The 17295-nt window shown below is 37.0% G+C and overlaps 1 protein-coding gene across 4 annotated transcripts in view; it reads left to right on the forward strand.

Annotated features, from left to right (window-relative positions):
- Positions 1 to 17295, forward strand: part of armc2 (armadillo repeat containing 2) — a 102753-nt gene that overhangs the window by 36096 nt on the left and 49362 nt on the right. For all 4 annotated transcript variants that reach the window (XM_072246145.1, XM_072246146.1, XM_072246147.1 and 1 more), the window contains 4 exons: positions 7425 to 7532; positions 7779 to 7954; positions 9556 to 9658; positions 14401 to 14624. In XM_072246145.1, the coding sequence (XP_072102246.1) occupies positions 7425 to 7532; positions 7779 to 7954; positions 9556 to 9658; positions 14401 to 14624 (611 nt within the window). The remainder of the gene's footprint in view (positions 1 to 7424; positions 7533 to 7778; positions 7955 to 9555; positions 9659 to 14400; positions 14625 to 17295) is intronic.

Below are 17295 nucleotides of genomic sequence, written 5' to 3' on the forward strand. Positions count from 1 at the left end.
GGTTTGCATTCCAAATCCATGGCAAGCTGCTCAACTTGCTAATCTATCCCAGGCCACCAGACAAAGCTTTGAGCCAACACTTTCATTTTGACCATGTCCAGATGACTGGCATGTAGCTCTTCCAACACTTTAGCTCTCAGCTTGGATGGTACAGCAGTTCCCAATCTCCACATAAGGCAACTTCCATCAAGAGCGAATTCATCCAGCACTGGTAACAATGGGGCAACTGGGATTTCTGCTGCACATTCCAGCCATCTTGGGTGGCCATGTAGACCTGAGACAAAGTGGGGTCTTTTAGGTAATCTCTGCGGTAAGAGGGAGACTTTTGATTTACATTAGGGGGTTATATCAAGAAGAGTGTCCAGTTCTGTAAATTTTTCAGGTGTTTCCTTTTGCAAAGGTAAACAGAACAATCCATCAGCATTTTTGTGATTAGTCATCCTCTTGAATTTGATCTTGTAATTATGTCCTCCAAGAAAGAGAACCCATCTGTGCATTCATGCTGCTGCTGTCAGTGGAACACCCTTCTGTGAATGCTACTCTAAAAATAAGCCTATTATAGTGATAAAACCCTTTGTGAGTGTTTATGGTGAGAAACACTTTGGACTCTTCTTCCATCTCCACTTGTAGGTAGGCCTCAGCTAAGTCCAGTTTAAGTGTTTCCCTCCAGAAAGGTTTGCAAAGGTATTCTCTATCCTGGGCAGAGGGTATTGATCTACTTTCAGTACTGGATTGATGATGATCTTAAAATCACCACAGATCCTGACAGACCAATTCTTCTTAACTATTGGGACCACTGGCATTGCCCTTGGGCTCCACACAACCTTGGAAAGAAATCCTTCAGCCTCTATGCGATCTAGCTCGTTGACTAATGAATCACAAATGGATAGATAACCGGATGGCTTTGTAAGACTTGGGTGTGGCACTTTCATTTAACACCATTTCACCCTTGATATGTTTGAGTTTTCCAATGCCATCCTTGAACACTGCTTTGGCATCATCCAGTGCTTTTCTTAATTTGCTTTCAACTGACTCTAATGCAAGGCATGAAACTGGTGAATGGATCTCTCATCAAGCTGTAGTTGTCAGCCAATCACACCCCATAATGTTGGTCCTCCTGTTTTTACCACATACAAGCTCAATGTGGCTTATTGGTTGTTGTATTTCACTGTTATGAATGTCATTCCTACAGGAGTTCTCTATTCTCCAGAATAAGATATCTGCAGGCTTCAGTTCAGAAAAATCCGTTTTGTGGATTGACTGAAGCAGTCAAGCCAGTATCCAATTCCATTTTAATAAATTTGTTGTCCACTTCTGGTGTAAGCCATATTGCTTGTGGCCTGATAATTTTCACATTTTAAATTTCAAGGCTACTCAGTCTTGTGTCATTCTCATCATTACCAGATATTTCATCAACAGCATGCAGATTAGTGCCCTTCTTGAAACCATAAGTTAACTTTTTATAGTTTTCTCTTCCCTGTACAGTCCATTTATTTTTGTCTGCCTGACATGCTCTTTGCATGTGTCCTACTTTGATACATTTTGTGCAAGTATCACCTTTAAGTTGGCAGTGAGCTGGTATATGTGAGCTCCTGCCACAACGTTAACACTACTTGTTGGGCCAGGCAGGTTTCTGCTTGGACATTGCACTTTCGTTCATGCTCACTTTCATTCCTGACTACAACTCACTTGCAGCTTTGTCTGCCTTTTCCTTTGATACAGCTACTTGAACTGCTCTCTTAAATATGAGTTGTGATTGAATGCTTTTTGTAAGATTCCACAAACTAAACAATCTTTTAGTGCATCGTTAAACCCATTACCAAACTGACAATCTCTTCAATTCAGCCACATACACTAAAATAGATTCCCCTTCCTTTTGATTCCACTTATGAAACCCAAAACATTTTGCAACCAACAGTAGTTTCACTTCTAAATATCCCTGCATTACTTTGACAATATCAGCAAAGTTTATTTTGGCTGGTTTGGTGGAGCCGTTAAACTTCTGTGCAAACTGTATGCCTTTAAACCCAATGCACTCAGCAAAAATGGCACTCGCTATCATTGGTTAATTTATATGTTTCAAAGTATCTCTTGTGCAATCGAACACATTTACTTTTCTAATGTAGTCAGCCATTTCTGCTATTTTTTATTTATGATTATTATTGCCAGTCATCATCATCATCAGGTGCCATGCCCAGTTTGAGCTTTGACTGCCATGGCCCACACACTCCTGTTTCAGGTCAGTGGATCAATTCATTGGTTTTCATTTCCAGTTCTCTGGCTGCTGTCTCCATCATCATTTGTCTTTGCCTTCCACTTGCTTTCTTCCCTTCAATCTTTCCTATAATTACCGTGCATTCTAAATCCCCTTTCCTAATCACATGTCCAACGAAGTTACATTGCCTTTTCATGATCTCATACATTATTTCTCTTTTTGTGCTTGCTCTGTTCATGACATCCTCGTTAGATATTAGCTTCATCCATGATATTCTTTGCATCCTCCTCAAAAACTAAATCTCTGCTGCTTCAATTTGTTTCCTCATGTTACTAGATATTGTCCAACATTTTGAGCCATATAACATAACTGGATAAATGTAACATTTTAGTATTCTGAGGTGGGTTGTCATGCCTAGTTTAGTATTGGTCAGTATACTCTTCATTCTCGTGAGGGTGTCTTTTGCCATCCCTATTCTTTTGATGTCCATGTCGCACCTGCCATCTGATGTCACCCAGCTTCCTAAGTAGCAAAAGTTCTGTACTTGTTTTATGTCTTCCCTGTTTATTCTCAGCCTGTAGGTAGGATTCTCCTTCTTTTTGGATATCACCATACATTCTGTCTTTTTGCAATTGATAGATAGACCCATTTTTGCACTTTCTTCAACAACTATATCAATTAAGTCTTGTAGTTCTTCCTCCATACTTGCAATTAACAGTGTCATCCACATATCTGAAATTATTGATGTTTTCACAGCAAACTTTGATTCCCAAGATGTCTCTTATTTTTTGTAATATTGTTTCACCGTACACATTAAATAAATAAGGGGAGAAAACACACCCTTGTCTAACACCTCTCGATTTTCGTAAACTGACTCACTCCTCCATCTATTCTTACAGCGGCAGTTTGTTCCCAGTACAGATTTCTGATTAGGCGGAGGTCTTTCAAATCTAGATCTAGAGTTTCCTGTAATATTTCAATTAACTTATTGTGCTTCACTTTATCAAATGCTTTTGTATAGTTGATAAAACAAACAAACAAACAAATCTTTTTGGACTTGAATAGCTCGTTCTGATAGTATCCTCAGCATCAATATCGTATTTCTTGTACCTTTGTCTTTCACAAAACCACATTGTTCTTTACCTATTTCAGTTTGTATCTTACTTTTAGCTCTTGTCAACTAAATCCTTAGAAGTATCTTAGTGATATGACTCATTAAACTTATGGTCCTATGTAATTCACATTCTATTGCTCCAAGTTTCTTGGGAAGAGTGATAACTACTGATTTTTTCATCTCTTCTGGTATTATTCCAGTCTCATAAATGTCATTGATTAAATCAGTAAGTTTTTCAATTCCATAGTCTTCAAGGGTGATAATTTGTTCTATTACTAATTCATCAGGACCTGCTGCCTTTCCTTTCTTCATATTTATTGCATTACGAACCTCAGATTTTAGAATACTTGCACCTTCAATGTTCTTCTTAATTTCTGTTTTTTTGCCTGATCGTCTTCAAACAATTTCTGAATATACTCAGTCCATCTGTTCATAATCTCATCTGTTTCCATGATAGTGGTACCGTCATTTGCTTTCAAACATCCACCTGAAGAACAGAGGAGCTTTTTACCAGTGATATTCTTGATTTGTTGATGTAAGCTTTTTGGATCAGTAATAGGGATTCTTTCCGGTTGCTCGCATTCATGGTTTAACCATTCTTCTTTGGCTTTTTGACATAAGCTTTTAACTTTTTTTATCTGAGGACTCACTGTTTATGAACCCATCAATTTGTTGTTTTTTCTGAGTTTTTCATACCTTGAATGTCCCTGTCCCTTCCCGAAGAAGCATGCCCTTTTTGTTAACTCAAATGTCTTGCTGCACTTTTTTAAAAACCCAAACGTCTAGCAGCACTTCAAAAGTAGCAAGTCATCTCAGGTTTGTTTAAACCTTCCTCTATATTTTGCAACTCCAGAACAAAAAAATAATTGAAAGGAAGCATGGAGCCAGGAATGTGTGCCTTAGTTTTGTTTTACTTTAGCGAGACACATACGTATGTTGTGATGTGATGACGTAAGCCACTCACGTACTTTTGCACATAACCCAAAATGCATTATGGAAACAACTAAGAACGCTTCATCATACAATACATTTACAATATTGCTTAAATATTACTGAAATATTAAATACACAACAGACATCTGTTTTGAAGTCTTTGATTTTCATTTTGATAAACTACAGTCCACTGTATTAAATGTTGATGCAAAAGCAAGCAAATTGTGAGCACAATTTGCATTGTTAGTGTTACATATGGTAATATACAAGGTATTATTTAAAGAATACAAATATTTTTTAGTGTGATTTGAAGGGATAAAAGTAATCAGAATTGACTGAAGATACCTCATATTTAAAAATAATAAGTAGATTAATATTATGTATTATTCAACTAATGGAAGAGAGCTTGGCTGGAAGTGACAAATCGTATTGTTAATGGTTAAAGGATTACACCGTTTGAGCTAAATATAGATTATAAGATGGGCTATCGAGGCATAATAAAAGTCACAAGTATCTCCTATTTTTAGTGGCCTCTAGTAACGATTCTGGAAAGTCCAAGTGTAATCTGAAAAAGCTTTTTGTAAATTGAGATAGTCATACTGTTGAAGTGCATCATAACTATATCAATAAAACTATTAGTTTTAACAAACTAAAATATTATTAGTTTTGTCTGATATAAAGAAAAGAAATAACTAAAAGATTAATTTACCTTATTCTTTGCATTTAGTTTTATTTACATTTGTTAATTGTATCGTCTGAACCTCTCCTTTTTCTGCTTCCATTGTTGCACCCTTCATAAGGAAATTGGTCTCCCCCACCTCTTCCACTTATATATTCCTCATCTGTTCCATCTTAATGCCATCTCTACCTCATTACTTCCCACTCATAGACCCAACCTGTTGTAGTACACAGCCCTGGAACTTGTTGTGCATAAAAATAGTTTTCAAGTATTTGGAACCAAGCTACTAGGCCTACTGCCAGCTTTAAAAACTCTTTGTGTCCCATGTATGGTTGATTAATTCCTGCAAGCCCTGGAACAAAAATCATTTTAATATATCACTGGTGCTATTTGAAGCTTTAATCCTGGCAACAATAAAAAAAATAGTTTTAAACATAGTCCATTACCTGGTCCTAGAGAATTAAGAACAAAGGCTCAAACACTTTATGATCTCTATTTAAGGGAAGAAATTTTAAGTTAATTAAATTACCATGGGTAACAATTTTATGTAATCCATATTAGCTTTGGGCCTTATACTTCATTAGTGGTAGTACTAAAGTCATTCAATCTTCCTTTGTTTAATTAATACATTTTTGACTTTCTTGTTGGCTTTTTTTGTATTAATGAAATTTAACAAGTCTATTTGGTTGTGTAGTCAGTTTCAATAAATATCAAATGGCTCCATTTGAACTTAATATATAATTTTTGAGGACAAAATTGCTGCATTATACAAACGTATTATTTCTACTATTATTTAGCAGAAACATTTTCAGGAGATCCTTTAGTAGTTTAAATAAAACTTTGGACTATTGTAAAGAAGCCTGTACTTTAACCTTTATCTATGTTCAAAGCAGAGTATATATTTGCCCAAAGGAGTGTAAGGAAGCACTAATTTATTTCCGGTACTGTTTCTTAGTAATGAGAAGAATGTCTATTTCTTCCTGTATCTCTTTTTATGCTCTTTCTGTCTACTGTCTCTAGTTCTGACTTTGAAAATTTCAATAATTCCGCCCCACTCCATAAATTACATAGAATATATGGCACGAGATCACACATTCCACAGTTTTATCCCTCTTCAGATGAGTTTTTTTAAAAAATGCCTATTTGGATTTCTTAGTGACTGTTTTACATTAAATGTCTTTAGTTATGCTGTTCACCATGTGGTAGCATTCTCTCTGTATTCACTACATCATAAATTTTCATAATTTTAAAGACCTCTGTGAGGTCCACTCTTCAGACGTCTTTTCTCAAGGAAAAGAGAAAAGCTTTTTCTTTCAGGATATAGAATCCTGATGAAGGGTCTCGGTCTGAAACATTGACTGCTTGACCTGTGAGCTCCTCTACTATTTTGTGCATTTATCCTGATGTATGCAGCCTTTCATTTCTTGATTTTTCTCTGCATTCTCTCCACAGCCTCTCTTCCCTTAAGTTTGCAATACTTTCAATTGTCCAATTTTATATTAAATAGTGCTGTATCTCCTTGATTAATATAGTTTATATTATTTCACACAGAATGTGAAAGAGAAGAATGGGACAGCTCTGCCAAAGTTTGGCACAGAATTGCTGAGCTGAATGGCTTTCTCTGTTGTAGATTCTACGTTGATTCCCAAAAGCCCATTTAACAATTTCTGTATTATTTAACATGGATTTATTTTGTATTGTTCATCAACAGTTCCCTGCCAAAGGAATCTTTGAGACTTGTAAAGGCTATTTCATGATCCTCACAACAGCCAAAACAACACTTTTTCATGCAGCAGCCTGCGAAAACAGTGTATGTATTGAGACCAGTGGAACATAGAAACATAGAAAACCTACAGCACAATACAGGCCCTTTGGCCCACAAAGTTATGCCGAACATGTCCCTACCTTAGAAATTACGAGGAATGGTGCCAGAATTTGTATATCTTGTATTATTTCATTCAAAGTTACCATTGCAGAAGACTTCATTTCTATATTGCCTTTAATGACTTCTTAACATCCCAGTGTTCCTTGCTGCCAAATAGTTACTTTTGAAATGTAATGATTTCTGTAATGTAGGAAATTTGATTGCTAGTTTCCTCAAAGCAAGCTCTCACTGTGTGATATTAATCAGATAACCAAGGAGTTTTTGGTAATCTTGGTTGAGTACTAATTATTAGCCAGCTAGCTTTGCTTTGCCTCTCTGAAAGAGAATAGGAAGCTTTGTTCTATGTTTTATTGGAAATATGGCACCCAGACAGTGACATACTTGCCTCAGCTTTACACCTGAGTATCAGCTTGCATTATTGTGCTAACTTTGTCTGATCCTGAGATGCAGATGCCACTAACTGAGTCACAGCTGGCCCAGAATGATCAGAATGTGGAACTTGCTCCCTCATGGAATATTTGAGAGTAATTGTGATAAATTTTAGATCAAGCTAACTTGAACCACAGGAAATTAATTTTTATATCATTTTGGGCTTCAGGTTCAAGTAATGGATCAAGATCACATGAAGGAGAAAGTGAAGAAGAAATTCTATACTGGAATATGAAGATCCAGCCTATTCTTGATGAACTTAAGCTCCTAAAGAGTGGTAAGGAGATTTTGCTTTATCATTTGTAAGATTTTTTTCAATATACTTGGGAAGTTATTTTCTTATGTTCTGCTAGTTTAGCACTATATCTTACAGTTTTGGCTGTTAATGCAAAGATGTATTTTTTTTTTGCAAAATAAGGATCATTTACAGAAATTATGTAATTGTAATAAGAGATTCCAACTAAAATAGAATTAAGTAAAGATGATTTTATATGTAATTGCAGAGTATGTTTGTTCTGCTTAGGCAACAACGTGGAACACCTCTGTAAAGCATGTTACAGACTCTACCACACACTACACGAGGGCAACATGCTGGGGAAAACGTGCAAAAGGAGAGCTGTTCTTTTGAAGGCATTATATAAACTTGTGGATGTTGGCTCAGATCAACTTTCCATTCAGCTGGCGAAACTCATATTAGCGGTAAGTTTCATTCTTTAGAGTTCCAGTTCTGGACTTTTTCTAGGTATTAGCACATGCATTTGGACTTCCAAACAAAAATAATGGGCTTGGATTCTGTGATCAGTGGCCAGTAAATGGAGGTGACTGCTCATACACTGGTATTTTCTTATAAACTGTCTATGAGACTTTATATTGGATCTGTTAGACTTAGTCGAAGTATCAAATTGAAGGACAGTGGTTGAAGTATAAAGGTTAGAAATTTCCTCCATGAAGCCCATTAGTAAACAATTGCTTTTGTGGCATTCTGTTAGTTATATGGTCATCAGTGCTCAACTTAGCTTTTGTTTGAATTCCTGACATTTTTGCTAAATTTAAATCTCACATTTGCCATCATGATTTGATCTGCTCAGCCAATAATATAATCTTCCACCATTAATGTATTCAAAAATAATCATTTTCTTATTGCCACAACTAATTGCCATCATGACAGTAGAGTATGGTGGAACAATAGTTATGTTACTAGACTTTTGGTTTTTAACTACAATATTTAGATAGTCAAATTGCATGGCTTATTCAGATGAATTTTGGAATTGGCATTTTAAAAAGCACCTCTTCCTATTCAACACTCTTATATGTTCTCCAGTAGAGCATTAGTAATTAGTGATAATTCTGTGGATAATTTCAATACAAATATTCTGAATGCCCAGACTCTTGGAGAACTGGTACATTAATGATAAGTTTAACAAAGAAGGATAAATTTAGAAATCAAAGTTGAAACGTCATTGTTCACTGTGCCACTGGACTAGTTGGCTTATTTTTCAGTGATTGTTATTACTGTTCTGTCTTTAATATGTAATAAGATGCACAAAATATGATTGAGTGATGTAGTTATAAGAGTGTTCCTAGAAAAATAATCAGAAAGATCTACCTAAATTGCAGGATTAATTTTAAAAAAATGTTTAATTTGAGGACAATTCAGACAAAACAAACAAGACAATCTTTTGTACTTTTTTAAAATAATTAAATTACAGCATCAAGTTTGCAGAGTGTTTTACAATGGTAGGTATTGTTTCTTTTACATACATCTCTCCTGGTGCATTGCAGTTTATTGCTTCAATCCGGTAATGTGATTGATTTGGTTCATGGGGTCTGCTGCAAATTCAGGCGCGTCTGCGTCTAGGATTAGTTGAAACTGTCCCAGAATGGCTGAGAAAAAGATCACTGATGTAAGTGTGGGCGAGGGGCAGGTCACTGATTCAAGGTGCGACAGCAGATCAGACAATTCAACCTGTTTGCAGATAAGTAGCGAACAAAGGCAGATGCTGGAAATCAGAAGTAAAACCAGAAAATGCCAAAGATACTCCAAAAGGACATCTTTGAAGAGAGAAACAGAACAAAAGAAATGGTATAGACTTGAAATATTAACTCCCTTTTCCCACAGATGCTGACTAACTAGAACATTTTCAACACTTACTGTTTTTATAGTGGTAGAAGCCAGAGTTTGCAGAATTCACAATTACTACAGTATTATAATTCAGAGATGGACATAGTCAAGTAATACTCAGACTATTATATCTAAATAGTTATTCAACTTTTAAAAAATTTCATTAATTTTTTTCCAGCTGAAAGTAAGTGGAATAAATCTTCTTAATGTCTGTAAATTGATGTTCAAAGTTAGTAGGAGTGAGAATAATGATGGTCTCTTTCAAAATGATGAAATCTTGGGTAAGTTGATTTTCTTTAAAAATACTTGTATTCTTTTAAAAAACAGCTTGACAGGAATAGCTGATATGTTATGCAATATAATCTACAATTAGATGCCATGTGTATCTTTAATCATTCATATTGTGTTTGAAAGAAAAGAAATAGAAGCACACTTAGGTGTTCAGCTCCTCTAGCACACTTCGCAATTCAGTAAGGCCAGAAACAATCTTGTACCTCAACCCTATAACTTTTTATTCCACTCTAGGGTAGATAGTTCCCTATTTTTACAATTAATTCTAAAGAATTTTCTCCTTCTCTGGATCCTAACAGGCTAACAGTTACCCTGGAGGAGTTACGGAATCAAGGCATGTGGCATTCTCAAATTAGATAGCACAGTAATGCCACTGGTGAACTGAGTTCTGTATTGTTTGTATGTACTGTGGGGTTAATACAGAAAAGTGGAGTTGTAAATTGGCAGGTTTTCAATTACCACGATATTGTTGGGAATAATGAGGAAAAAAGGGCAAGAGTTTCTGCAATGTACCCAATATGTACTTCATGGATCAATATGTTTTGATCCCAGTGAAGATGAAGACTTTGGTCTAGAAGATGAAGTGAGTGAAGTGGACCATGTGTCAGTGGGTGAACATTAGGGCATGAGTGATTACATAGACAAGTGTGATGGCATAGAGTAAGGAACAATCTTAATTGGAGGAAGGCTAACTTTAATGTGGTGATTGGCAGGTAAAGCATAATGATAGAATGGGAGTCCAATAAAAGCAAAGAAACATAAAAATAAATTGTAAAAACTTGTGGTGGTATATAAAAAGAAAAACTAGATAAAGGGCAAATCTGAGCCCCTTTCAGACAGAAATATTGGAAGATAGGATATGGCACAGGAATTAAGCAATTACTTTCTGCCTTCATGGAAGGAGACATGCAAAACCTGTAAATGTATTAGAGAATTGAGGATCTGTGAGAATGAGAAACTGAAGGAACTATTAATTTAAAAACTAATACCAGAGAAATTGGAGAGGCTGAAAGCTGATAAATCTCTGGAATCTAGAGTTTTGAGGGAAGCGGGTTTGAATGGATGCTCTGGTCATAATCTAGATTTGCACTGTGGAATTTTTACTGCGAATTTGAAGGTGGCAAATGTGACCCCATTAAATTTAAAAAAGGAGAGAAAACGGGGAACTACTAACTTGTTAGCCTAACATCAGCGATAAGAAAAATGCTGGAATCCATAACAAAAGATGTAATGACAAAACTTTGAAAAGACTAATAGGTCTGAGCAGAGTAAATATAAATTTATGTAAGGTAGATTATGTAGGAAGGCTGACACTTGTGTAATTCCACAGGGAATGGGGTTTGGGTCCCAGCTATTCACAATCTATATCAATGATTTGGTAAGGGGTCAAATAATTCTATTTTCACATTCGCTGACAACACTAAACCAGGCAGGATTATAATTTTAGAGCACAATGCAAAGAGGCTTGAAGGGATAATATGGGCAATCAAAGTTAATGGGCACAAACATGCCTGATGGAATAAATGGAATTAAAAAATGTGAAGTCATACACTTTGCTAAATATAACAGAAAAAGAGAGTGAGTATTAGTTAAATTGTAAGATTCTGATTAATATTGAGATTTAAAGGGAGCTTTAGTATATAAGTTACTGAAAACCAATATGTTGGTGCAACAAGGTCAGTTAGCTTGTTGGCCTTTATAATTAGTAGATTTGATTAGAGGATTAAGGAAGTTTTATTATAATTGGATCACACCTTGGTGAGACTGTAGTTGGTGTATTTTGTATAGATTTAATTTCCTTACCTAAGCAAGGATATAAGGTGTTCAGAAAAGATACATTAGGCCAGTGAAGATATATATGATTAGTGCTGGAAAATGATGCAAAGTAGAATATCAGCCATAATCTTGATGAATAACAGAGCAGACTAAAGGACCAACCAGCCTACTCTCACTCCTATTTCTCTATTATGGTATTCTCTAAGAGATATTGCAAATAAACATTGAAAACATCCCTATAAATGGAATGGCAGTGGAAGCCAAAACAGAACTTTCCCCATGGGCCTGTAAGTTATTTTCCCTCCAGTGTCTATTCATTTGCTTATTCAAACCCATGTTACCACCATGCAGGCAGTGTTCTCAATTATCACCACTCTTCATAAAAATCTCAGGTCAACCCTTTCACCCAGGAAATCTACTGTATATCACTTTAGTCCTTGAATGATCTGCTATTTATTCTATTTACTTATTTATTCTTTCTAAACCTGTGATGATTTTGTATTAATTCCATGTCCCATTCCCATTCTGATATGTCTATCCACGGCCTCCTCTACTGTAAAGATGAAGCCACACTCAGGTTGGAGGAACAACACCTTATATTCTGTCTGGGTAGCCTCCAACCTGATGGCATGAACTTTGACTTCTCAAACTTCCACTAATGCCTCACCTCCCCCTTGTACCCCATTCGTTATTTACTTATTTATATACACACATTCTTTTTTTTCTCTCTCTCCTTTTTCTCCCTCTGTCCCTCTCACTATACCCCTTTCCCATCCTCTGGGCTTCCCCCCTCCCCCTTTTCTTTCTCCCTGGGCCTCCTGTCCCATGATCCTCTCATATCCCTTTTGCCAATCACCTGTCCAGCTCTTGGCTCCATTCTCCCCCCCCCCCCCCCCGTCTTCTCCTATCATTTTGGATCTCCCCCTCACCCTCCCACTTTCAAATCTCTTACTATATCTTCTTTCAGTTAGTCCTGACGAAGGGTCTCGGCCGACTGTACCTCTTCCTAGAGATGCTACCTGGCCTGCTGCATTCACCAGCAACTTTTATGTGTGTTGCTTGAAATTCCAGCATCTGCAGATTTCCTCGTGTTTATGATTTTGTACAACTCTGTTGTTTTCCAGGGAGTGCTAGTTTGGTTTTGCTTGTGCAAATATACTGAACCTGTACCCTAGGCATCTGCCACTGTATCATTACAATTTTACCTACCATTGTTTGGCTCACTTTATCTCTTTTACTAGTTAACCTTCCTTCAATTAAGAAGTTCAACATTAAACTTTGCCATACGCTGTTTCATTTTAATACTACTTTATAAAAGAATGGCATTTGCTCTGCAAGTGTCCACTTGGTCCACCTTGTTTCCCAGAGGCAGATGCCTCCTTCCTTACTGGGTTGCAAGCATTCTGATGAAGTAAATTTCCCTGAAAACATTTATGATATTCCTACCCTTCTTTCCATTTTATTCTAATATTATCCTCTCCATCTTTCTCTTTACTGTAAAATCATTTCAGTCAATGAAAAGGTAATGAAAATCCTCCTAGCATCACCACAGGTGTGACCATCTTATCTCTTGTGACATTTTCATGAGGAATGCCAGCAATTTAACACAGGTTTGCAAATAGGTTCTGCCTTGTGTTTTACTATAATGTACTGCCATGTGCTGGCACTAATTAGAGAAGTGCATGTCTATAAATGAAATAAATCAATTGGTCTACTCATGAATAATATTAATAACAAGTAATTAATGTGAAAGATTGCTATGCTAGGTTCTATTTCATTTTTTAAATTTAAAAATAAATGTTGCTTTGTCTGCATGGATGAAAGACTCTCTTCTGTAATTTTGAATGCAGTATTTGAATTGGAGAATGAGAACATAAGAAAATAGGAGCAGAGGTTGGTCACTCAATCTACCCTGCTATTCAATGTAATTCTGGCTGATCTGCCCCAGTCCCTATCTGCACATTTTTCCCAGTTCCCCATAGACCTCAATTCCTTCTCTTTCAAGTTAAAAAAAAGTTAGTTGAATTCTGATCCACTGAGACTTTGCATATGTTAATTGCTTTAAGTCTGGATATAAGCTTATACAGACAGATTTATTATAGAAACAGTTCACAGGATAATTGAGGTACAATAAAACAGCAATGTGTGGATTGATCAAAATGATTCAATTTGTGTTTATACCCTGGTTTAGGAAATTACAGGTTCAGGACTAGTGGCTATCGCCTGTTTTATCTTCCGTCTATAATAATATATATTATCCACTTTAGCTGGGACTTTTTTTTTGGAGTGTGCCTGAGTGCGTGCGAGTCTGTGCGTGCGTGTGCGTCTGTATGTGTGCATCTGCGTATCCATGCGTGCGTCCGTGATGATGGATTTTTCATGGCTTTTTCCAAGGCGCAGAGTGAGAGAGAGAGAGTCTGTGTGGCGCACCACTCCTCACACAGACATTTTCGCAGTATTTTCCCTTTGTTTTACGAGGTCGAGTTGCGGTCTTGACACTCAACCCGGCACGGATGGAAAGTGTGCTCGGGGGCAGACCCGACTAGTTACGAACCCAGGAACCTTCGCTCCTGGGTCCGGCACCGATGTCGTTGTGCCACCAGCCAGCCCTAGCTGGGACCTTCTGAGTATTAATTTTGTATTAAGAATAAAAGTTAAGATATTTCTGTGTTTTTAATGTAACAGAGGTATTTGTTTAGAAATACTGTAGTTGTTTTTACTTGAGATTCATTACGCTCTACCCAGCATATATTCTATAATACTATTACTTATCAAATATTAATTAAAGGTGTTATTAAGGTTCCTGAAAAGTTTTCACAATTTTACTGCTGTTGTTAATCCAGCTATAAATTATTTGCTACTTGATAAATTAATTTACAAGGTAAGATTTGAATGAATGTACTTTCACATTCTTTTTTTTAAATATTGAAAGCTGACTGAAGACTCTTCTTTGCAGATTGTTTATTGAAGATCTTCAGATTTGCAGATCCACTCAGCAACATTGATGCATTTTTGTACCTTATGGGAACAATTAAGTTCCTTACTGGGAATGTGATTTTACTCAAGGACCTGCTCAACAAAGGTCTAGTTGAATCTTTGGTACAGTTGATGAAGGAGATAAATGATGTTAATAGAACAAGTGACACATATTTTTGTGGTTCCGGACACCTGTTGGTCCAGGTCAGTATCTGTTAATTTGTTATACTTGCATGCTGATGTTTTGCATGATCATCATTATTAATGCTTAACAGTAGGTAAGTTATGTGAAAATTCTCTTTATTATTTCTCCACATGTTGCATTTTCCATGTATCGATATTTTGTGATAATTGGTTCAATGAGCAAAATCATTCTATGTCTCTTGTAAACATCTATGAAGCTTTCTCAATTTACCTTAGTGTTTCACATTACCAGTTTTTGTTCATACCAGAGTAATGAAATTTTAATAGCTTTAATTTCATTATTGGATTGTGTTGTAGCTCTTGTATAATCATGCTTTTCTTATGAGACGTGTAGGAGTGCATAATTTTTACTCTTAGTATGTTTATAGATCACTGAGAGTGTGTTTTTTTTAAGGTTGTTATAGCTGGGAGTGGTAGTGGAGATAAGCTCCCACTACCTATTAAATGTTCCCAAAGCATGCATCTCAAATGGCCTCTGACAACCAAGTCAAGCTTCTGGCCTTCATGTGTGGCTTAGCTATTAAGCCCGGTGGAATCATTTCTGCTGACAGGAGAAGGGGCAAAGGCAGGCCACTGGTACTTTAAAACCAGCCACTCCGTGCAGATAGAGCTTGTCAGCTGTGGTTGGCAGCTCATGTAGGAGAAGGGAAACTCTGATTTCAAACCTCCACTGATTTACGGCTATACCCACTCATGGAGAAGGCTTCGGGAGGTAAAATCCAGAGCTGGAGTCTCTGAGGTAGTCCTACATTGAGTTCAACACTGATTGTGATTTCCTGTAATGCCACTGGTGCCAAACCGTATCGGTCTCTGCTGTTCCTTTGGATTCATCGGCTGCATGGGCAACAGCTTGCTCTCCATACCGGCTTGTATATCACGTAGACAGCTGGAACACAATTTCCGTGGCTATCCCAGACCAACAGAGGGCCTCAGTACTTGCCATGTTTTAGCTGCATATTGTCATTTAGAAATGGTGAGAAAAAAAATTAGGTTGTACAAGTAGGCATAAGCATTAATAAACTTAAGATACAAAACCCTTATACTCATCCCAAATTGTGCCCATCATTCATGTGTGCACAAGCTGATTTATTAGGATCAGCATGGCAATGCTCACAGTTTAAAAATTCGCATCTCTGGTTTTAAATCTCTTTTCTCCATCTAACATTTCCCTCATTGTTATCTTCTCATTTTTAAAATCCTGCTGGAATATTACTTCTGTGCCTATGCACATCTCAGTCTATAATCTCTTCACCAATAGAACTCAGATCCAGACCTTGAAGCTTTTTATGAAATTTCTTCCCACCTCTCTGCCGCTTTTCCTTTGAAGCACTCATTAAGACTTGCTTCATTTAGTTCCTGGTTGATGTGGTTTGATGTCAAATTTTGTTTGATAATACTCCTACCAAGACCTTGAACTCAGCTTTAAGATTTGCTATTTAGGTTCACATATTAACTATTGCATAGTAAATCAGGCAATCATTTCACATTGTCAATATTTTGGAGAATAGGAATAAGGGTTAAAAATAACATTTTAAACCTATGTTTAAAATATACACGTGTGTAATATATTTATATTCTGCTGAAGGGTCTCGGCCCAAAACGTCGAATGTACTCTTTTTTTTTCCATGGTTGCTGCCTGGCCTGCTGAGTTCCTCCAGCATTTTGTTTGTGTTGCTGATTTCTCTTGTTTATGGGAGGTTGGTTAGGTTAGTTAGGAAGGGAGGTTAGTTAGGAAAATTCAGTCGCTAGGTATACATGGAGAGGTGGTAAATTGGATTGGACATTGGCTCGATGGAAGAAGCCAGAGAGTGGTGGTAGAGAATTGCTTCTCTGAGTGGAGGCCTGTGACTAGTGGTGTGCCACAGGGATCAGTGCTGGGTCCATTGCTATTTGTCATCTATATCAATGATCTGGATGATAATGTGGTAAATTGGATCAGCAAGTTTGCTGATGATACAAAGATTGGAGGTGTAGTAGACAGTGAGGAAGGTTTTCAGAGCTTGCAGAGGGACTTGGACCAGCTGGAAAAATGGGCTGAAAAATGGCAGATGGAGTTTAATACTGACAAGTGTGAGGTATTGCACGTTGGAAGGACAAACCAAGGTAGAACATACAGGGTTAATGGTAAGGCACTGAGGAGTGCAGTAGAACAAAGGGATCTGGGAATACAGATACAAAGTTCCCTAAAAGTGTCATCACAGGGTCGTAAAGAGAGCTTTTGGTACATTGGCCTTTATTAATCGAAGTATTGAGTATAAGAGCTGGAATGTTATGATGAGGTTGTATAAGGCATTGGTGAGGCCGAATCTGGAGTATTGTGTTCAGTTTTGGTCACCAAGTTACAGGAAGGATATAAATAAGGTTGAAAGAGTGCAGAGAAGGTTTACAAGGATGTTGCCGGGACTTGAGAAACTCAGTTACAGAGAAAGATTGAATAGGTTAGGACTTTATTCCCTGGAACGTAGAAGAATGAGGGGAGATTTGATAGAGGTATATAAAATTATGATGGGTATAGATAGAGTGAATGCAAGCAGGCTTTTTCCACTGAGGCAAGGGGAGAAAAAAACCGGAGGACATGGGTTAAGGGTGAGGGGAGAAAAGTTTAAAGGGAACATTAGTGGGGGGCTTCTTCAGACAGAGAGTGGTGGGAGTATGGAATGAGCTGCCAGAC

Source organism: Mobula birostris, chromosome 2, assembly GCF_030028105.1.
Source record: "Mobula birostris isolate sMobBir1 chromosome 2, sMobBir1.hap1, whole genome shotgun sequence".
NCBI classification, from domain to species: domain Eukaryota; kingdom Metazoa; phylum Chordata; class Chondrichthyes; order Myliobatiformes; family Myliobatidae; genus Mobula; species Mobula birostris.